Raw genomic sequence first — 23,918 nt, forward strand, 5'->3', positions numbered from 1 at the left:
AGTGCTCGTATTATTATTTATCGCCATTTTTATCGTGGCTTGCACAGGGCCGTCTCAAGAGCATCACGGGCCCCCGGGCCAAGAGATTTTTCTGAGGCCCTACCTGGCCAATTCTCCGAAACTTCAACTACTTCTAGTTTTTCTGAGCCGCTGTGGTGGTCGAGTGGTCATAGTGACGGACTCGCATCGCGGGGACCCGGGTTCGAGCCCCACCGTCACCACAGTGGTGGTCGGCTGAAGTTGGTTTTCTGTGGTTCCCAACTTCGAGGCGCAAATGCGAGCCGATCTCCCCGTTAAAAAGTCTCGCCACAGAGAGCAACAGACCTACAAACAGTACAAATATTCAGTCACGACATATCACTCACTTCACTTCTGAGATATAGATGGCAGCACTGAAAAATCATACACAACACTAGATACGCACTCAGACTGTTAGGTACACACAATTACACTTCCGGCACAACTCACTAGGTAGAAAATTGCCTATGGCGATAGACCTGAGTTGTGCTCGGTTAAAAAAAAAAAAAAAAAAAAAAAAAAAAAAAAAGTTTTTCTGAGGCCCTACCTGGCCAATTCTCCGAAACTTCAACTACTTCTAGTTTTTCTGAGGCCCCTGGGCCGTGCCCGGGTGGGCTCATGCGTTGAGACGGCACTGGGCTTGCAGAGGAGATGTTAAAGCGGACATGAATTTCATGTACGGTGTTGCGGACGGGGAGGCTTTAGAAGCCCAAAGACTGGCAGGGAGCGTAAAGAGGCTTCATTGTCAGAGGCATAGATGGATACTGGAAGTGCCAGGAGTTTGAGGACGCCGCAGAAAGCCCATTTCGCCAAGACACCAGTGAACCGCTTGACAGCGTTGTCATTAAACGCATAGATTGTTTTGTGGATTACCGAAGGAAAAACGTCCGGTTTCACGAATCAGGTATAGATGGACATGAATTTCTTGTATGGCGCTGTTTGGACGGGAATGCTCTGAAAGCCCCAAAAACGTACCAAGATTGTTTTCCGACAAGACGCGTGCCCGATCGGAAAACCTTTAACTGATTGCACCAGTGTCTGTACGAAAAGAGATTTTTTTTTCAATGACACTGGTGAAATCCCACAAAAGTTTTTAGATCTGGCAACGAATCTTTTCGGAAAACGTTCCGGTGCAGTCTCTGTGCTTCAAGAGCATTCCCGTCCGCAGCAACATCATGAAATACATGCCCGCCTTCTCCAGCTTTTTTTCATCTGTATACAGGGTGATTCAGAACTCATGAGCAAAAGTTTTAACAGTGACAGAACACATCAAAACAAGAAATTTTCGCCATACAATGATATCATGGTCGTTACGCAATTGGTGAACCCTAGATGGCACTGTCATTCACCGCATGAAGTGCTGGTATTAAGATTTATCGCCATTTCTATCGCAGATTGCAGAAGGGATGGTAAGGCGGACATGAATTTCATGTATGTTGCTACGGATAGGAATGCTCATCAACCCCAAAGACTGCACTGGGAGCATTTTCCGACGTAACGCATGATGAGTCAAAAAACGTTTGAGGGGTTACACCTATGTCTACGCAAAAAAGGGCTTCATTGTCAGAGGCATGCGAGATATAAGAAGTGTGAAAGTCGCCAAACAGAAGTCTGAGTCTGTTTCACAAACTCGAGCGATGAACCGCCAGACAGTGCTGTCATTGCAGGCATGGATTGCTTTGTGGAGTACAGAAATGAGAGAGGAATGGTTTCACGAATCGGGAAAAAGTGGGAATGCATTTCATATATGTTGGTGCTGTGGACAAGAATGCTCTGGAAGCCCAAAGACTGTGTGAAACGGACTTCTTGTGGCGTCCTCACATTCCTAGAACGTTCTGTATCCGGAATATATTGCTGACGAAGTAATCCGTGTCTCACATACACCGGTGAAATCGCTCAAAAGATGTTCTATCTGGCACGCGTCTCTGTAGGAAAATACTCTCACCTCAAGTACAGTCTTTGGGCTTCCAGACGATTCCCGTCCGCTGCACCATACATGAAATGCATGCTCGCCTTTACTTGATTCGTGAAAACAGCCTCTACTGCATACACCTTGAAACATAAGTTTTAAAACCATGCGAAAACCCTCTTCTTTTAAATACATTATATGCACCAGTCAATTAAGTTGCAAGAGGACCCGGGGTTCAATTCCCGGAGGAGACAAATGACTCCGGCGCTCGAGTGGCACAGTGCTAAGATGCTAGTCTTCCACAATAAAGGTTACCGTGAAAGTCTACTGGTTCAAATCCGGTCAAAGAACGTCGGTATCAAGTTCTTTACCTACCCAGCCTGGGCGACCACCGATAGATGTCGCCTTTATTTCCCACCAAACTCCACTGGTTGGAAATTCCCGTATGGTGATATATGACCGGAGTTGATGCGAGGTAAAGTAGTCACAATTCAGTTAGAGCCCGAGTGCCGCCGTGGTAAGATATTCCTCTACCAACATGAGGCTTCTGTCAGGTCGGCGGGTTCGAATCTGGGGAAAAAAATACATTACAGGTTCTTTCCCGATGAACCAGAGGTGGCCACCGATAGATGGCACCCAAATTTCCGACTAAAATCTGTCGGCGTTGACCTTAGTTCAGGCATCTTCAACTCGTTTCCCGCGAGCAACGCGGTGCTCACTGAAGTACCCAGAGTGCTCGGTGCTCGTGTCCGATTTCGTGCTCGCTAGCACTTGATCAATATTCCGATTAAAAACCTTAGAAGAATTGTATTCAAGGAATAAAAAATCATCGTCATTTGCAACCTAATTTCCGACTAAAATCTGTCGGCGTGACCTTAGTTCAGGCATCTTCAACCCGTTTCCCGCGAGTAACACGGTCCTCCCTGAAGTACTCAGAGTGCGTGCTCGGTGCTCATGTCCGATTTCGTGCTCGCTAGCACTTGATCAATATTCCGATTAAACACCTTAGAAGAATGGTGTAATCAAGGATTAAAAAACCCATCGTCATTTCATACATTCGTTCGGGTGCTCTTCTTTTGATGATGGGTACAGGCAGTGCTTCCGACTGGGAAAAAGGTTGAAGACCTCCGCGCCGTAGTTGGTGTGCGGTAAAGAAGAAGTCAGATCAGTTCCCACCGGAGATATCCGGTTGAATCCCCACGATTAAAGAACCGCAGTGCCTTATATACGTTCGGTCGTTGAAATTTCAAGGACGAAAAAATGGGTTTTCCAGGTAAACACTAACCTCTATTCAATCTTAATCAGCGCTAACAAAATTATCCAGGGAGTAAGTTTCACCGAATGTGTATCGCCTTTCTATTCAAATCGACGAGGAAGAACCAACTACGATTGAAAATATAATCTACGGCGATGAGCAGAGAATTTCATAAAACATGTGCAAGGGGTTTTTCTGGACACGTTATGGACATTTCAAAACAGTTTTCTTCAGTAAGTGACGAAAGCGTGTGATATTATTTGAAGAATAAGAGAGAAATACGACACATGGCACACGGTCGGTCATTTTCCCCTAAAACATCATTATATTCAAGGTCAGTTTAGAAGAAAATAAAATGTCCTTTTGTCTTTTTGTGCAATAAATTGCTTGCAGGAAATGGGAAAAAACTTCTCGTATATTTCGTGATGATGAGAAGGTAACTTTTAGGATTCCACGAGCGTCACGAGTAAATTAATTAATGTCCCTCGCGAGTCCATCTACCCGTATGTAACATGGTTGCTCATTGAATATATGCATTTTGAAGTACGATGAATGTAACCACTATAATGGTTTCTTATGGTTCAGAATATTACGCGATCTAAGTAAGGGGTCATTCAAGTATTACGTCAGCATCGAGGGGGGAAGGGGGTTTCGGATTTGCTGACTTTTGATGACAAGGGGAGGGGAGGGGGGTTTGAAGGTCGCTTACGTCATCAACCACCCCTTTTTGAAGATATGAAACATTCTAAGCTGCTGGCGAAATTTTGCTGACGGGGGGAGGGGGGTCAGTGTTTTGCTGACAGCGGGGGGGGGGTCAAAAATGGCTGAAAATCTGCTTACGTAATACTTGAATGGCCCCTAACACATGGAAATAGGAGATTAGGTGGCTTGCGTCACACCCCGTAGTGTTGGTCAGCACCTCCTAGAGATAGAAGGCCTCTGCAGTGTTTGCCGTAAACGTCATTCAGAGTACAAGATTAATCGAAAGACTGGTTATTTATGGAGATGAAGATTACAAGGAAGAAAATTCATCCATGCCCCCCCACGGGGACTCGAACCCCGGTCTCTCGCTTGCCGGACGAGTGCTCTACCATCTAAGCCATGGAAGCAGATAGAATATTTAAACCTTGGAGCGTATATATATGTTGAAAGGCACCGTACATGGACGGCGTCAACAATCAACTAATAGCTCGTGAATGACAAAGGCCAACCAGATGGCCATATGCATATAGCAACGTCATGCATATAGCATAGTGGAGGCCATATGCATATAGCATAGTGGACATTCATTCATTTATTCATTCAAACCGAGCACAACTCCGGTCTATCGCCATAGGCAATTTACTAGCATAGTGGACAGCACGTTGCTATAAGTCATTCAGAGTACCTTTTCGTCACATTTTGGAACACAGCATCCTATTTTCTTCTTATATTAGCGTAGAATCTTCCTGAAAGTGATTGTATGTGGGGCATAGAAATCGCCAATTCCGAGCCCGATCATTTCTTTTCCGCCCAACAATGATAGTACTGCTCTGGAAATGTGTTCGGGCAGCTTAATTGCTCTGGAACTGTGAAACGCATCGCTCAAGTGGTCCGTAATTATGCCACGGATCACAAATAATCTGGGAACGTTCCGCGGGTAACTTGAGTGATGTAGAACCGCAGTAGGGGGCCGCTCAAGTGCTCTAAGCCACTCAATGGATCTCTAAATGTGCCATGGATCGTTTAAGTGTTTTGGAACTGTGTCGCGGGTTACTTAAGTGATTTTTGAATGTGCCGCTTAGTTCATTTTTAGAAAATCGGGTTTGATGGGGCAAGCCACTGAAGATACGACAGGGCCACATTTGGTCCGCGGGCCAATTGTTTACCACATACGGCTTAAAGGGTGGATCGCAATAAATTTCTTAAAGAGAAATTTTGCTTAAAAGGCCAAAAAAAATTACTTTTTTTCCCCCGTTTGTGGGGAGGCACACGAGATTCCTATGCCCCCCCCCTAACGCGTACGTTTCTGATCCCACCAATATGCGTTAGGAGGTAGGGGGCAGTGCTGACGAAATTTTGCTGACATGGGGAGGGGGGGGGGGTCAAAAATGGCTGAAATTTCGCTGACGTAATACTTGAACAGCCCCCTATGAATTACGGGAAAGGCTTGCGTACCTCCGTAAATTCGTATTCGAGTGCGTACTACTGGAATTGCGTAGAAAGTTTGCTGATCATATGTACATTGTGTCGTGACTTTTATTTTGGTTCTGGTCTTTTTCAAATGTACTCAAAATACGTTTACGGAATACGGGATATACCATCACCTAATATACGCGTCACGTTTGCGCTGTTGATGGTTCTGTTTACTTCGATTGATAGCATCGTTTTAGGGGAAAAAGAGGCGGCTTTTCTTTTTGACTTCATTTTCAGTGGAATGCGTTCCTGTACGAATTTCGGCCGCATTCACCGTCACAGTTAAAACTACAATAGCAAGTGAAACGGTAGGACAGGTACAACACGGACTTGCGCAGGTGTGAAGGGCGCGATCGCACCGGGCCGCAAAACATGTATTTTATTGCACTGATTACGTATAATATTTTACGCCAACTACTTTAAAAAGCCTTAACTTGAAATTCTATTGAATCTAGTGATGAAAAACGTCGGTAATACGTCGTAAATAGGTCGATTTATTAACAGACACACACATACGGTAGTGAATCTGCGTTCCTTCCCTCCCAAATTCTTGGGTGGGGCGTTGATTTTTGACAGTACCGCCAGACTGAGATCTTTAGCCCGCTCCTATTCAAGAAAATTTATAGTTTTAAATATTAGAAAAATATATAAGACCGATAACAACCCCCCCCCCCCCGCACGGGAAAGGCTGATAGGGCCAACCATTCCCATAAAGAGGACATTGCCTTAACATCAACATGAGTCCTTGGTACAAGAGACTCACCCTATCAGACTTCAAGCGCTAGTCACCCCGATTCAATCACCCCCTCACTTCACTTCTGAAATATAGATGGCGGCACTGAAAAATCAAACAACACTACATACGCATTCAGACTGTTAGATACACACACAATTACACTTCCGACGCAACTCACTAGGTAGTAAATCACCCATAGGTAGTGATAGACCTGAGTTGTGTTCTGTTTGACAGAAAGAAAGAAAGCCACCCCGATTTTCAAAATCTTATTTCAAAGCATCAGACGTTTTATTTTGTTTTGCATATTTCTTGTTGAAGTTTCCTGAACACCAGCACTATCCAGTATGCCCATGCGTTAGAACGATCATGCTTTCCGCAACCCCCCTCGGGAAAGTTTTTTTGACGGATCCAAATTCCAGCAATACTTTTTGCACCTTCCTCCCTAAAAGGAATTTTGGCGGATTTGTGTACAGCAAAAATAAGTTGGTTTGTGGGCCTATTATCACATCTCTCTCGTATTATTGAAGAGGGCCGCAAAACTGCGTTCTCGCACCCGGCCGCTAAATGACTAAGTCTGATTTTTGATGCATGCGGAATGGCGAACGGTAACGGAGGAGGAGCTGCCCAAATGTTGGGAAGTGGATGATTTTCAACTGTATAGCCCAAATCACGCTTAAAAATCTGTTGTCGTAAAAGCCATTGGTGCACAGTTTCGTGATTCGGCAGTTGTCTCGAATAACCCTAGGGTGCATCAATAGCTTTTTAGGACTCTTATAAATGTGTCACATGTGTATTTACAATGGGGGTATTTTGATCATGAAAGAATGGGAAATACAATTGTCATATTCCTAAAATCCCGTAGAAGGCTTCAGAAAAGTTCACGACAACTTCCTCGACGACAACGTTGTCTAACAAAAAAGTATTATTCGGGTATCAAGACATGGAAGATATACACATTTTATCAACATAGTAGACACTCCCTCCTAACCAGATCAGCACACAGCTCTACGTAGTAGAAGATACCGCGACAACGTTTATAAAGAAAAACAACTTTCGAAATGCTAATTATCTATGCTTATAAATGAGGTTCCAGACTACAAAAGAATTGCCGAACCCCCCTCTCCAGTTCATGGCAATGTTGAAATGTTATTGTAGAGCTCTCGAAAATATATATCAACATGAACCTCACGTTGTGGCAGATAACATTGAGAAGGTAATTGAAAAACTTTTTTTTTATTTTTGGAACATTGAAATATTATCAACTAGAAAATCTGTAAACATTTAAACACAAAAGAATATTCTTAGCTTTATTTTCTTTATTTTCCCCCTTATATCCATGATTCCCGGCTTTATCTGTCCACGTTCCCACTTTTTGCGGACTTGAAATGCACTGTCTTTCAAATATCTGCGCACAGAAACACTTATAATATTATGTTTTGTTCGATACCAAATTCTTGTACCTCAGACCAGCCGGTCAAATGGACCCTTTACTAACCTGAGAAATTGTAACCTGAGCGAAATGAGTCCAGGATACCACACTGAACCCTTGGTAACCTAGCCTCAGGCTAACAGCGTGGATTTTTAAGCCCGCTTCACACTCATGTCCCCAGGTGAGCAGGCTTCTAACGCACTTCCAATGATGCGCAAGTCTCCGCATTTTCTGGGAGGGAGGGGAGGGGGCGATATAAGTAAGCTTCATGACCATTTCTAAATGTCGGTAAGCTTCCTGCTCATTTCTAAGAATGTCCACGTTTCTGCAACCCTTTAAACTCTGGATACTCAAGCTAAACAATCATGTCATAAGGTAACTTCTAACGCATTTCTAGTGATACGAAAGTCTCCTACGTATTTTCAGAGACACGCAAGTCTCCTTCGAATTTTCTAGGGAGATGATAATAAGCCTCCAGTCAATTCCAAAAGCTGTGCACGGGTCTTACAATACCCCCTTTTCAAACCTCTGCAATCCCAAGTTTCACACCCACCTGACGAGATAAGCAAGCTTTTTACGCTTTTTTAGCAATACGCAAGTTTTCTACTCATTTTTAACGATAAGCAAGTCTTCTATGTATTACAAATGATGCGTAAATCTAATTACGCATTTCCAGTGATGTGCAAGTTTCTGCATTTTCTGGGGAGGGAGGGTGTTGTTTTTAGTAAGCTTCCTGCCAGCATCTAAGAATACGAACCCATGTCAAAAAGTTAGCAAGATTCTTACATATTTCTTGTGATGCACAAGCCTCCTACACATTTTCAGAGATTCGTAAGTTTTTTATGCAATTCTAGGAGCAGCTTAGTTAGTTTTTTGGAACACACGTGACTCTTGTATTTCTCCCCCCCCCCCCAAACTTTTAGATACTCAAGCTCTTTACACGTTTCTAGTACTGCGCAAGTCTCCGCATGTTCTAGATGCTAGTACGTATAAGCTTCCTGCTCATTCAAGCCTAAACCTCTGGATATTCAAACTTCACACCTACGTCGCGGCTAAAGAAAGCTCCTTACGCAATTCTAGTGATGCACAAGTCCCCCTTCGCATTTTTTAGAGGAAGGTTAGTAAGCTTTCGGCCCATTTCTAGGAATACGCACGTGCCTCGTACTCCACGTTGAACTTCTTTTGGAGGAGGGATACTCAGACTTCACACCACGTCACAGGATAAACAAACTTCTTGCGCATTTAGTCTCACGCATTTCTAGTGATAAGCAAGTATCCTACGCATTTCTAGGGGAAGGTTAGTAAGATTCCGGCCCATTTCTAAGAATACATGCGTGTTTCGTATATCTCTTTAGACCTGTGGGTGGGGGGAAGGATACGCATACTTCACACACCACGTCAACAGGATGAACAAACTTCTTGCGCGTTTAGTCTCACGATTTTTAGTGATACGCAAGTCTCTGCAGTTCCATACATTAGACAGTTCCATTCTAACGCCTCGCAATAGCGAGAATTGCAAAAATGCAGGATTTTAGCTCAGAGGGGGAAAAAAATAAGTCCCGTTTTAGAAAATAGAATGATAATTTAAAAAAATTGAATGGTTAAACAATTTGCAACCAGTTATGTGAGAGAAGGTCCCATTTCACCAATACCACACATCCGCTCTACTAAACGGAATGTATGGTAATCGTACTTGCAAACGGGACTTTTTTGGATGTAGTTATCATTCGGTTATTGTCATCAGAAACCCATAGTCCCGATGTAATCACATTAAGCGGCGTGGATTGTACTTCCAAAAAAAAAAAGACTGAACCCAATGAGATTTAATTATTAGTTTTCACCTGAAATCCACGAGAGGCTGAAACCAAAAACAAAAATTATAGCCTCAAAATGTTATAATTGCCTGAACGCAACTCGAAACTTCGTATACGCACCAGATCTATCTTATCTTGTAAACAATTCCGATTTCAATAATTTTCCCATTAGCTTCGCCGTTGCGACATCGATTTCCATACAAAACGCATCGAGATGATATTTCATCATCATGATATTATGGCCTTCATTATATTGAAGAAAAATGACCAAATAACCAATAGGGATTACGATTGAACTCTTTAACCGAGAAGAAAAAAATTCAAATACTTTTTTTTCGGTATCATCCTAAACATCATTACTCTCGAACACAATGATCGCACACATATACAACATACATACACATATAACATGACGACTTCCCTGTACCAGGTTGAACTCGTCACGAGGAATACGAGACAATATATTTTTTTACAGAACACACACAAATTATCATCATCATAATATTATCCATAACGATAATAATGTTCGGGATAATGTCTCTCGCAAGCGCTCGAGACGGCAAAGCATGAAGCTATTTCAAGGGCAACACAGATTTATTCTGCATAACAAGTACTTACACGTACTCACACGTACGCACTTAACAGGGAGCGACTTATCTCACCATACAAGAAATCTCGTCTTCAAAAAAACTCAACAAATTGCTCGTAGATCTGCTCTGGCGGAGCCATTATACAGGTGGACGAAAAGTCGGGAAGCTTCTACAAAGAGCATGTGGCATCATGACATTTTGCCAAATTATCGGAGCTATCACCAGACTTGTCAAGTTTGATGTTAATTTGGTGAGATTTAAAGAGAAATGAGTTAATGACTATTTACAGGTGAAAGATCACAAAATAAGTGATAAATAAATACTATTGACATAATTTTCCTAACAATAGTATCGGCTAAAATTGATCAGCAGAGGGGAAAGGAATGACCACTAACAAGACATGCTTCATGCTAGGTCATGAATGTTTGCATGTTTTTAAGGTTTTTAGGTCACAAATTCTTGCATGTTTTTAAGATTTTAAGTCATGAATGCTTGCACATTTTTAATATTTTTAGGTCATAAATTCTTGCACATTTTTAAGATTTTTTAGGTCATAAATGCTTGCATGTTTTTAACATTTTAGGTCATAAATGCTTGCATGTTTTTAACATTTTAGGTCATAAATGCTTGCGTGTTTGTTTTTGAGATTTTTAAGTCATAAATGCTTCCATGTTTTCAAGATTTTATGTCCTGAATGTTTGCATGTTTTAAAGATTTTAGGTCATAAATTCTTGCACATTTTTAAGAGTTTTTCAGGTCATAAATGCTTACATGTTTTTGAGATTTTCAGATCATAAATGCTTGCATGTTTTTAACATTTTAGGTTATAAATGCTTGTATGTCTTTAAGATTTTTAGGTCATAAAATGCTTGCAAATTTTTAGGTGACACATATTTTTAAGATTTTTAGGTCATAAATGCTTGCACATTTTTAATATTTTTAGGTCATATATGCTTACATCTTTTTGAGATTTTTAGGTCATTAGGAATGCTTGCATATTTTTTACATTTTTAGCCCATAAAAATCTGGGGAATACTTATTATTATTTATACAAGGCTTCACATACAACAAAGCCATCCCCTGAACAAATATCTCAGCCTAGGAACTTAGTTGCAGGATGTTGATCCATGGATCAGGCGCGATCCATGTATCGTGAGGGCCGGCCCAATTATGGGAGATATGGTCACCCGAATTCTAAAGAGCAAATATGAAATTTCCTCCATGGGTTTACTTACAGAAGCCCTATATCATTTTTCACCTTGACATTGGCTAGAAAAAACGAGGCGTGAAATCCCGCCCGATTGATGACCATGTTGTACCATGACAATGATGGACCCGAGCTTCTTTCGAAAGCGCAAACTTGGCGCTTCCTTTGTGTTCTGTAGCAAATCCAGAACCGTTAAAGGAAATGTTTGCAGCAGGATATATTTTCTATAATCTTTCCCACGAGACATTTTTTCCTCGTCAAAACTAGCAATTTTTGTCTCTCTCTCTCTGTGATGCCAAATTACTATTATATACATATGGGGACTGGAAAGAAACAAAACCCAAACTTTCCTTTCAAATTGAAACTTTACGCTCATATGTATACGAAACCTCTTCATGTTAAGGTAACACATCAATGCTCAACTCATAACCCTAGGAGTCATCTGGTGTGTCCCGTGACCACAAACCTAATTTTGTAAAAAATGAACCGAAAAATTGTTCGTAGAGGTATTGTTTGGTTAAACAGTTGTTCGAGCCTTAGTCACGAGGACGAGTACTACTTGACATGTGAACATGGATCACTCCATCAAATCATTCGGTAGTATGATTGCCCTTGGCCATAGGACCGGAGTTGTGCTCTGTTTGAAAAAAAAGGAAAAAAATCACTTAATTGACTCGCGGTGCATTTACAGATCACTTAAGTAACCAGGGATGCAGTCCAAAACAATGAAGTGGCCCGCGTATTCCCATAAAAATTGAACACCCTTGGAGAGTTAACACATAAACATTAACCCTCTTCGAGTAGAAGCTGTTGGCGATGAATTTGAATAATCTGTATTAGACGGTACAGGCGATAACTGTGGTAGCCATGTTTGACGTTAAAAAAAAGGAAGAAAAGGAAAGATAGAAATTGAGTGAAGAGAGGAACACTACTACACTAAACCACACATGAACCTCGTTCATGTTCCTTTGCTGAACGTGTAACGAATTAGTAGATATTAGAATGTGCGTGTCCGTGTCGTAAACCTGCCGTGAAGTTTCCGTGTGATGATTGTTATGGTGCTGCCATCTATTTTTCGAACTATGAGAGAAATGCAATGATTGAAGATTTGTATTGTTGTAGGCCTGTTGCTCTCTGGAAGGAACAGTGCAGAGGTAATTGGATAAGAAAGTATTAGTACAGTGCCTTACTTTTTCGCCCTCCCCAACAAACTAGTTTTATAGGGGGTTTTTTTCACTCTTGCTCTCTTTCTCACTTCTATGTACAGTGCAGTATATAAGAGGTATAATAGGAGGATATAGCTCTAGGAAAGATACATTATATATGCATGCGGGGGACGTCGCGGAGAACGGGGAGGAGGGGAAAAGTTGACGAGAATCCCGACACTATCGTTATCTAAGTTGCTTGTTATCCCGTAGAGATGGTGGTAGGGGGACGGGGGGGAGAAGAACACTCACACAACTTTGTTTCATATGGTTATGATAAACCTTCACGATGAGGAGAAAAAAACGGTTAAGAAACAGCCAACTGGATTGAATTTATTCCACTGGCGTTTGGACGTAATATTACGTCCCTGATCGTAAAAGGGTTAAACTTACCCTCGATGTCTTCTTCTTGCGTAATACTCTATTAAACATCATCGTGGCACCGTGCAATACCAAAATACAATCGTTATTCACTGGAAGTACATCAATTGGTCACAGAGCAACATGAGTTCACGCGGCAACATGAAAAAAAAAAAAGACTACTATCTCGAATAAATTACATTTACAAATTTCCTCAATGCTTACAGAGTCTCGGATTACGCCATCTTAAAGACATCAGAGGTCATTAGCATGTAACACAATCAATTAACTCGTTGCCGGAAGTATCCGCTCGTCGCCGACAAGCGAAAAATTTCGAATTTACGTTCATTTATCCGCTCCAGGGGGTCTATTACGCTCACGTCGTTATACAGCGAGGTCGTTAGTGACGTCACGCCCTTAACGCTAATTCTCAACGAGCCTCATAACGCAAATCTCAGCGACCATCGTCAAAAACTTGATTTTTCTCAGCAACCAGCGGTATGTCGTTATCTATTTTACGAAAAACTCCCTGGTCCGAGAGTTGCGTTAGCTCCGAAAGGGATGGACCAATCGGATAATTTTCTCCGCTGCTGATAATCATCATCACTATCAACGAGTGCTGCAGCACGTGCGTTATTATTATTTTATTTATTTGTACGCGTTAGTGTGTGTTGGTTGTCCCTAATTTTCTAAGCTGCATTTTTTTTAATTCATCCGGATTATTTTTATTTTCATCAAATATTTGAGAAAAAGGTAGGCTATGCACACACATGATACTGGCGCGGGGAAATTTTCTAAATTATTACGTTTAAAAAATGATTTTCTATTGAAGTTCAATGATGTTATGAATTTCCAAAACGACTATCAAAAATATCATATCTTACCATGTTTTTAACACATTTATCTACCGTCTTGATATTAAGTCAAAATCAAGAACAAGTAACCTTTTATTTACATCATTAATTAGAAAATTGGTTTTCTTGTTTCACACATGAAAATGAAGTACCACCAAATTTACACTGTTGTTGATATTTCTTTTTTTATACTCCGATCAGAAAATGCACTCAAGGATTAGAAAAAATTTATTAGTTGATTAATAAAATTTACTTTGATTTTTTTATAGTGTACTTAGTGCGCAGAGTATAGTGTGTGTAATGGTGTTTACTGCATTACACGTCTGTGTACTGCACAGAAAGTAGCAATACTTAATTGATATTACAAAATATCAATGTTATTAAACGAATTAAGAAGGGGAAAATCTGGAGACGTTTAAATATATATTGACGTCGATTTTGAACGAGGTGTAAAAAAAAATATTGAGCGAATTTTAAAATGTCTTGAAAACATAGCGATAGAGAGATTTACCAGTTAAATAATATTCTTATATTGAGATGAGTTTAAGATTAGAATAAAGACATTTCCATACAAGATTTAAAAAAAAAAACGTTTTGTAGAGTGATTTATCTTTTTACCGAGTATAATTTATAACGATTTACCACTATGAATAATTTTTTCCAATCAGTATGTGTACAGATAACATTTTAAACGATAATGCTGTCTCTAAATCATGTTACTAAATTAAGTAACGTAATTCAGAGAATTAGTATTCATTATAATGAACAATTTGATAAATTAATAATGAATGAATAATTTCCAATTCTAACTAATTTGTCTCCGTTGCTCTCACCTTCATCGAAAAATGTACGCGCGAGCGGCCATGTTTATTTCCGTAACGCGAACATAACGAGTGGTCTCCGGTTCTCGTTAGTTAACGTTTTACGTAGCGATGTCGATAACGAATATCGCTAGTAACGATGTGAGAAAAATCAACCTTTAGCGATGGTGACGTAAATCTATCCCACAATGCACCGCAAACCCCAAACACGTTTGAAACGCGGGCATAACGACATGAGCGTAATAGAACCCCCTAGATGTCTTTGCTGGAGAAAAATGTCCGAAACGGCAACACGGATGTTGAAGGGATGCTAAGCTTTACGCATGTTGATTTCGAGACGGCACAGCTTAGAATGACGATTGAATTGACTGGAATACCGATCTGAATATCCGCGAAATGATTTAGTCTTGATTTTCGAGACAAAACGCAACGGGCGTCTTTCCGTCAAGGACAACTTTCTTGTTTTGATGCAAATTGGAGATCAGCGTCCGAGATTCGCAATGATAGGCGTTGTGCGGCCGCCTGTGTGTAATGGTGGGTTTTTCATTTACCTGTTATAGAGCAATTTTGATCGATAAAAAATTAGCCTTCTGATTGCGCGAGGAAATTTCCGATCCGATTGGGGATACACGCGACAGTAAAGGAAGTCGTCTCTGAGTGAATGGCAGTCCCACGGCATTTCAAAACAAAAATTAACATTTAATGACTGCTGGTAAAGGTAAATGGCGGAACCTTCTAGTTTAAATTGGGAACGGATCCGTAAAATTCACCGTCGGCAAATTCGTAGACAATAATTCACCACCACGCATTTCATCGAAAGTAAAATTCATCGACAACACAGTTAGTGAACTGACGAGTGAGCAAATGAGCAAGTGAGTGAGTGAGCTATGAATGAGCGTGCAAATCAAGTGAGTGAAGGAATGGAATAGGTCTTCTTCGACCAACTTCTTATATCTCTTCATTGAGACAAAGCGGCGAGCTATGATCTGGTTAAGAGGAGTGAGTGAAGGAGAAAGTCAGGAAGAAAACCAGTGATCACGTTTTTTCCCCTCGCTCATTCAATCGCTCTTCCGGTCACTAGCTCGTCCAGTTGCTCTCTAAGTCACTCACTTGGTTATTTAGTTGCTCACTTGACCAATCACTCGCTCATTCATCCGATCGCTCACTCAGTCACTGTTGCCGAAGCCGAACTGTTGTCGATGAATTTTCAGTCAATAAACTGTTTGTTGATGGTTTTCCAATCGATGAATTTTCCGCAGATGAAGTTCTTTGCCGATGAATTTTCTGTCAATAAATTGGTTGTCGATAAATTCCACGTCGATGAACTCTTTCGCTGAAGAATTTTCCGTCAATAAATTCTTTGTTGATGATTTTCCAATCGATGAATTTTTCGGCAATGAACATTTTTGTCGACCAATTCAACGTCGATGAACTTTTTTGCCAAAGTATTTTACGTCGATGAATTTTTTTTTGCCGATGAATTTTGCGTGAATAAATTCTTTGTCGGATACTTTCCAATCGATGAATTTTTTATCAATAAATTTTTTTGGATGAATTTTCCTTCAATAACCTTTTCTTGGATGAATTTTCCGCCAATAAACTTTTTTGTCTATGAATTTTCCACCAACAAATTTTTATCGATGAATTTTCCGCCAATAAACTTTTTATCGATGAATTTTACGTCGATCAACTTTGTCGATGAATTTTACGTCGATCAACTTTGTCGACGAATTTTGTCAATGAATTTTTTGTCGACGAATTTTCCGCGAATAAACTTTTTTGTCAATGAATTTTACGTCGATCAACTTTGTCGACGAATTTTTTGTCGACGAATTTTCCGCAAATAAACTTTTTTGTCGATGAATTTTACGTCGATCAACTTTGTCGATGAATTTTACGTCAATAAAATTTTCTTGTATGAATTTTCCGCGAATAAACTTTTGTGTCTATGAATTTTACGTCGATCAACTTTGTCGATGAATTTTACGTCAATAAAATTTTATTAGATGAATTTTCCGCGAATAAACTTTTTTGCCGATGAATTTTACGTCAATAAAATTTTCTTGGATGAATTTTCCGCGAATAAACTTTTTTGTCGATGAATTTTACGTCGATCAACTTTGTCGACGAATTTTGTCAATGAATTTTTTGTCGACGAATTTTCCGCGAATAAACTTTCTTGTCGATGAATTTTACGTCGATCAACTTTGTCGACGAATTTTATGTCAATAAATTTTTTGTCGACCAATTTTCCGCAAGTAAACTTTTTTGTCGATGAATTTTACGTCGATCAACTTTGTCGATGAATTTTACGTCGATCAACTTTGTCGATGAATTTTACGTCGATCAACTTTGTCGATGAATTTTACGTCGATCAACTTTGTCGATGAATTTTACGTCAATAAAATTTTATTACATGAATTTTCCGCGAATAAACTTTTTTGCCGATGAATTTTACGTCAATAAAATTTTCTTGGATGAATTTTCCGCGAATAAACTTTTTTGTCGATGAATTTTACGTCGATCAACTTTGTCGACGAATTTTGTCAATGAATTTTTTGTCGACGAATTTTCCGCGAATAAACTTTCTTGTCGATGAATTTTACGTCGATCAACTTTGTCGACGAATTTTATGTCAATAAATTTTTTGTCGACCAATTTTCCGCAAGTAAACTTTTTTGTCGATGAATTTTACGTCGATCAACTTTGTCGATGAATTTTACGTCGATCAACTTTGTCGATGAATTTTACGTCGATCAACTTTGTCGATGAATTTTACGTCAATAAAATTTTCTTGTATGAATTTTCCGCGAATAAACTTTTTTGTCTATGAATTTTACGTCGATCAACTTTGTCGATGAATTTTACGTCAATAAAATTTTCTTAGATGAATTTTCCGCGAATAAACTTTTTTGCCGATGAATTTTACGTCAATAAAATTTTCTTGGATGAATTTTCCGCGAATAAACTTTTTTGTCGATGAATTTTACGTCGATCAACTTTGTCGACGAATTTTGTCAATGAATTTTTTGTCGACGAATTTTCCGCGAATAAACTTTTTTGTCGATGAATTTTACGTCGATCAACTTTGTCGACGAATTTTATGTCAATAAAATTTTCTTGGATGAATTTTCCGCGAATAAACTTTTTGTCGATGAATTTTACGTCGATCAACTTTGTCGATGAATTTTACGTCGATCAACTTTGTCGATGAATTTTACGTCAATAAAATTTTCTTGTATGAATTTTCCGCGAATAAACTTTTTTGTCGATGAATTTTACGTCAATAAAATTTTCTTGGATGAATTTTCCGCGAATAAACTTTTTTGTCTATGAATTTTACGTCGATCAACTTTGTCGATGAATTTTACGTCAATAAAATTTTCTTAGATGAATTTTCCGCGAATAAACTTTTTTGCCGATGAATTTTACGTCAATAAAATTTTCTTGGATGAATTTTCCACGAATAAACTTTTTTGTCGATGAATTTTACGTCGATCAACTTTGTCGATGAATTTTATGTTTATTATTTTGCCGATCCTTTTTTTTTATTATGGAAGATCGCAAAATTCCGCATGCCCACGCCGTCCGGGGAATGAGCTTATATCGCGCAAGCGACAAAGCCTTGTCTCGTACTCGTTTCAATCTGTCAATAAACTGTTGATAGATAAATTTTCCTTCGATTAATTTTTTGTCGAGATGAATTATCCCAGCGGTGAATTATTGGCAGTAAATTTTCCGTAAACAATCCGGTGTGCATCGGTAGTGTATGGAAATAATCGAAGTTTTTTGTATGGCAATAAGTGCTATGTATAAGGCAGATGCTTGAGATTGTGCATTGATATTTTGGGTATGCAAATTTTTCGTTTCGGTGAAAAAAAAACAGAAAGGGGCGATAATGACTACTTCTAAACCGGAAAATACCAGTGCCGTCTTAGGGCATGGGACCACCCGGGCAAATCCCGGAGGCCTCAAGAGAAAAGGAGAAATGGGGTCCTCACAAAAATGAGATCTGGTTGAGATTTTCGAAAATTTGCCTGGTGGAGCCTCAGAAAAATCATGTGGTCCGGGGTCCCACGATGCTCTTAAGACGGCCCTGGAAAAGACCCTGACGTGCTGGAGGAGGGGTTGGGCTAATTTATGACTGTGTACGTACAGTGCTGTTTGTAAACGCTCCAACTGAGCACCAAGGTACTCGTCGGTTTACGGAAATTTTGCCTCCGACATTTCGTCCGACATTTTCGTTATTTCATTATATACATAGAATTTTTACATGGAGTTACGCTCATTGGTCAATATCACTATTACGTCACTAAGAGGGAAGGTGAGGCTAAAGAGGCTCAAAACGTTTTAGTATGTTGCAGTAAATGTAATAAATGGGTTTTTATACACAATTAACCGATTTGTTAGCTGATTGCCTCGGTAAATGATTGGCAATTTTTTGCCACCTTTACCGATGATTATACATAATACCCAAGCATCTTTGGTAAATCTGATAAATACTAAAAAAATTACATCATTTTTACCGATGATACATAATACCCAAGCGTACCTGGTTGATTTTATAAACACTTGAAATTTGTCAAATGTGATGAATCTAATGTGATTTAACATTTTAACCAACGACGCTTGGGTATTATGCATGCACAATCACCGATAAAAGTGATAAATTTATGAAACTTACCAAAATGGTCGGCGATTATGCATAATAACCGGATTCATAACATTTTTTATCGTAAGAACATAGTATATACATATACTATATTATTACGATACATTTATATTTATACGGTATATTCACATAGCCCGATTGGCGAAGATGCTCGTCATCCACGAGTTCTAATGGACGCCCAAAGGACATCAGAGTCAAGTTCTTTACCTGCCGAGCCTGGTGTGCGACCAGAGGTAGATGGCGCCTTCATTTCCCAGCCAACTCCACTGGTTGGAAATTGCCGCGTGGCGATATATGACCGGAGCTGGTGTGCGGTATAAAGTTTGTATATTCATATGTATTATTCATATTGCTGTAAACGTGAAAATCCGGTGATTATGCATAATCGCAGGTTTCATATTGGCGATTGTTAACAGCAAAGAAGAGTTGCCACCGGGCAATTTTTACATCTCTATTTGAATGCGACAGTCGTAACCCATTTTTTAAAAACTTGCACGCTATAATAGTATAAGCAGGTTTGAGTTGAACGCCAACCCAGATGGCTCTACATAGCCATAAACAAAAACCACAGCTTGCCTCGCTTTTTAGTGACGCCCTTATGATCTTAGCCAATGAGCATAACCCCCATGTCAAAATCCCATGTATAGTATGGATTAACGCTCCCCGGTATATTTCGCCCCGACATTTCACCTGGAACATTCCTCCTACCCTAACCGTATGAACGGCCAAAGGAGTGACCAATGAGTGACCAAGTGAGTGACTAAGTGAGTTTGACCTGGTGTTTCACTTGCACTGAAAATATGTGAGTGACGAAGGAAGTGACTGCATATGTGACCAAGCACATGACCTTATGAGTGGCCAAGTGAGTGACTAAGTCAGTTGGACATTTCCCCGAATATTTCACACTCGACATTTCGCCCTTGTATATGCGAGTTATGTCACTCACTTGGTCACTCACATTTACTGAACCACTCACACAGTCACTAACTCTCACACACTCATATGGTCACTCACTTGGTCATTCTTACTGTTCTCACTAACTTGGTCATTCATCCTGTCACTCACTTGGCCATTCATCCGGTCACTCACACTGTCATTCACTCACCCATGTAGTCAATCACACACTCAATTAGTCATTCACACACTCAATTAGTCATTCACACACTCAATTAGTCATTCACACACTCAATTAGTCATTCACACACTCAATTAGTCATTCACACACTCAATTAGTCATTCACACTGTCACTCATGCAGGCAATCGCACACTCACTTGGTCATTCACCCACTTATATATGGCCACTCACCTAATCATCTGGTCACTCACACAGTCAGTCGCTCAGACAGTCAAGGCAGGTAAAATATCAGGTGCGAAATTGCTGGCGACAAAACTTCCCGGGGGGAAATTTCCGGATCCCGTACTCGCCAACACCAGTGTAGAAAGAAGATCGACCGAACACACAAAATTTTTCCGGGACGACGGATTTCTGCACATGACTATGAGAAATAATTTCCTGGAACCTGGAAAAGGAGGACAAAAGGGGAAATATTCTAAAACGTAGGACGCTTGAAATTACATCAAAGGAGAAAGTTTTGTAACCCAGTACTGGCAACAGAAATGCGTTAGGGCCATGCGTGTATACAGGGTGTCCCGTAAGTACTAATGCGCCCTTTACCTCATCAACCGTCCGTCGTAGACTCAGCATAAAAAATGCTCAACAGGCGTTCAGAAATGACCCTGTACAATGCAATTAAACTGACACTACTCAGACGTGTGTAGCGCCCCTTGTGGTGGACTTATTTCATCGAAACTTGGTATATACATTATCTAAACGATAAATATAATTGAAAATATAACTGCGATAGAAAAGCACCATCTTTCCACCTGGTGGTCAGAAGTTGAACTAATTTTAATTGAATCTTCCTTTTCCCTCATGGTCCATATATCCTATATACCAAGTTTATATATACAAAATACCTCCATCAGAATGGGTGCTACATACGTCTGAGCAGTGTCAGCTATAGTCCAAGGCGGCAAATCTGAGTGATTATGGGCCAAGAGAGTTTGTAGAATGGGAGAAGGGCGGTGAAATTAGTATAAATTTCAATATAAATTTGCCTCTGCCCAGACAGCAAGGAATTCGGTTAGTGAGTTACCAAAAGAGTGGGCTAGAGAGTTTGCAAGTAGGTGAGGGAGCCAAAGAGTGACTTAGAGCGTGAGGAAGCTTGTGAATGGCCAAAAGAGTGATATACACAGCATGAATGAATGAACGCCAGAACTTTGTCACTGGACTTATCTCATTGCCGAGATCTCTTCCAGCCCAGCTTCGTGACAGAATCTGGAACAATGATGTACAGAGCAAGGGATCAGGTCCTAGAATGTGACCTAGAGAGGATGAAAGCATGTGAATGACTAAAAGAATGTCATGCCCTGGAGCGTGTGTAAACATGCAAATAATCAAAGGAGTGACGCATTAAGCAAGGAACCATTTCTTCGCGCGGCAAAAACAGTGACCTATAAAGCAAGGAATCATGTCAGTTAGCGACCAAAAGAGGGACCTAGAGCGTGTGCAAGTGACCAAAACAGTGTGCAAGCATCTGAGTGAACAAAACAGTGTACAAACATGTGAGCGAAAAACAGTGTGCAAGCATGTGAGTGAACAAAACAGGGTACAAGCATGTTAATGACCGAAACAGTGTGCAAGCATCTGAGTGATCAAAACGGTGTGCAAGCACGTGAGTGATCAAAACGGTGTGCAAGCACGTGAGTGATCAAAAGAGTGACTTCGAGAGTGTGTGAGAGGGGGAATGATCAAAAAAGTGACTCAAACAGTTGTAATACTCGCAGGAGTTGGTGTGCAAGCATGTGAGTGAACAAAACAGTGTGTGAGAGGGGGAATGATCAAAAAAGTGACTCAAACAGTTGTAATACTCGCAGGAGTTGGTGTGCAAGCATGTGAGTGAACAAAACAGTGTGCAAGCATGTGAGTGAACAAAACAGTGTGCAAGCATGTGAGTGAACAAAACAGTGTGCAAGCATGTGAGTGAACAAAACAGTGTGCAAGCATGGGAATGATCAAAACAAGATGCAAGCATGGGAATGATCAAAACAAGATGCAAGCATGTTAATGACCGAAATAGTGTGCAAGCATCTGAGTGATCAGAACGGTGTGAAAGCATGTGAGTGATCAAAACGGTGTGAAAGCATGTGAGTGATCAAAAGAGTGACTTAGAGAGTGTGTGAGAGGGGGAATGATCAAAAACGTGAAACAGGTGTAATACTCGCAGGAGTTGGTGTGCAAGCATGTGAGTGACCAAAGCAGTGTGCAAGCATGTGAGTGACCAAAGCAGTGTGCAAGCATGTGAGTGACCAAAAGAGTGACTTAGAGGGTGTGTGAGAGTGGGAATCATCAAAAAAGTGAAACAGGTGTAATACTCGCGGTAGTTCGGAGAGGAGAGTGGCCAAGAATACAGTCAAGAAAATTAGACTAGAACGGGAGAAGGGAGGCAAAAAATCCACGTATTCCTACAGGCGGCAAAACCACGAAAGCGCCTCTGAGTAGAAATCGGAGCGATTATCTCAATTCCCTTAAAGCTCATCTTAGTTCAATAACGCTGACGTATTCTAGCAAAATAATAATAATAACATTTCATGTAAAACTGGTAACTACTGCATATAATCCATGGATTTCATAAGTCTCTTTCCAACCAATAATAAGAACATGGTAAATACATGCTCATCCAATAACCATTTGGAAGACAAAAAAAAAAAATGGCGTATGGGCAATAGTTAATGAGAGTCAGTGACGAGGAAAGAAATATATGTTGGGAACATCCTCGAGCATGTGGACCCCATATCTTTCCGTGGGATCTGATACCAATTGTTCCTCTGACAAAACCTGACATGACGCTCTTTTTTTATTTTATTGTTTTCCCCCAACACAAAGAAAATTATCATTTTTTTCCAAGGAAAACATTATACGGTGCTTTCTTTCATTTGCAGTGAATATTGTCGATTCCGCTCACACCGTTCACATAATCTTGCAAGGTTAAAATAGATGGATAATCTCTCAATGAAAATTTACCCAATTACAACAACTCGTGACCGACAGGGTTAGGAAAAAAAAAAAGATTTACCCGTACATTTTAAACAAGGATCTATAATACCAAATTTTTTAACTGGAAACCTCTATTTGCTACTTTCGTGTTGTTCTTTGCGGACGACACTTTTTTTCGCTTGTTGGGAAACACTCAATATTTTTCAAGATTCCTAAAGAAATGAAACCAGAGGGTAGAGGGTCGCTCCTCCAGAGGAGTTTCAGGAAGAGTTTCCGTAAGTTATCTTATATGTTTATCGTGTATTTGTAAGGGGCTGATTCAAGGGTTCTTAACCTTGGGATCACGACCCGAACTTCGGTTGCAGACACTTCCGAGATGGGTAGTGCGAATCCACTTGTAGCCAAGATTTCTTGAGCTATCGGTTACGGCTCAAACTTAATTCGCAGAAGCTTTCGAAATGGGTAGTACAAATCCATTTGTAGCCAAGATTTCTTGAGCTATCGGTTGCGACCTAAACTTGATTCGCAGAAGCTTTCGAAATGGGTAGTACAAATCTATTTGTAGCCAAGATTTCTTGAGCTATCGGTCACGACTCGAACTTAATTCGGTTGCGACCTAAACTTGATTCGCAGAAGCTTTCGAAATAGGTAGTACAAATCCACTTGTAGCCAAGATTTCTTGAGCTATCGGTTGCGACCTAAACTTGATTCGCAGAAGCTTTCGAAATGGGTAGTACAAATCCATTTGTAGCCAAGATTTCTTGAGCTATCGGTTGCGACCTAAACTTGATTCGCAGAAGCTTTCGAAATGGGTA

General features: G+C 40.2%; 2 protein-coding genes across 5 annotated transcripts in view; one reads left to right on the plus strand and one right to left on the minus strand.

Annotated features, from left to right (window-relative positions):
* LOC149063661 (SEC14-like protein 2) overlaps nt 1-23,918 on the minus strand; it is a 108,600-nt gene that overhangs the window by 41,890 nt on the left and 42,792 nt on the right. The gene's annotated exons all lie outside the window — the stretch shown is intronic.
* LOC149063662 (retinal-binding protein-like) overlaps nt 23,230-23,918 on the plus strand; it is an 82,768-nt gene continuing 82,079 nt past the window's right edge. The window contains exon 1 of one of the 2 annotated variants that reach the window (XM_089255929.1): nt 23,230-23,378. In XM_089255929.1, coding sequence (XP_089112055.1) covers nt 23,324-23,378 — 55 coding nt within the window. In that variant the 5' untranslated portion in view covers nt 23,230-23,323. The remainder of the gene's footprint in view (nt 23,379-23,918) is intronic. The other variant, XM_089255930.1, reaches the window with a different exon arrangement.

This window comes from Pholcus phalangioides, unplaced genomic scaffold, assembly GCF_987345545.1.
Source record: "Pholcus phalangioides strain wild (caught in Gottingen) unplaced genomic scaffold, Ppha-v1.0 ptg000172l_1, whole genome shotgun sequence".
Classification (NCBI taxonomy): domain Eukaryota; kingdom Metazoa; phylum Arthropoda; class Arachnida; order Araneae; family Pholcidae; genus Pholcus; species Pholcus phalangioides.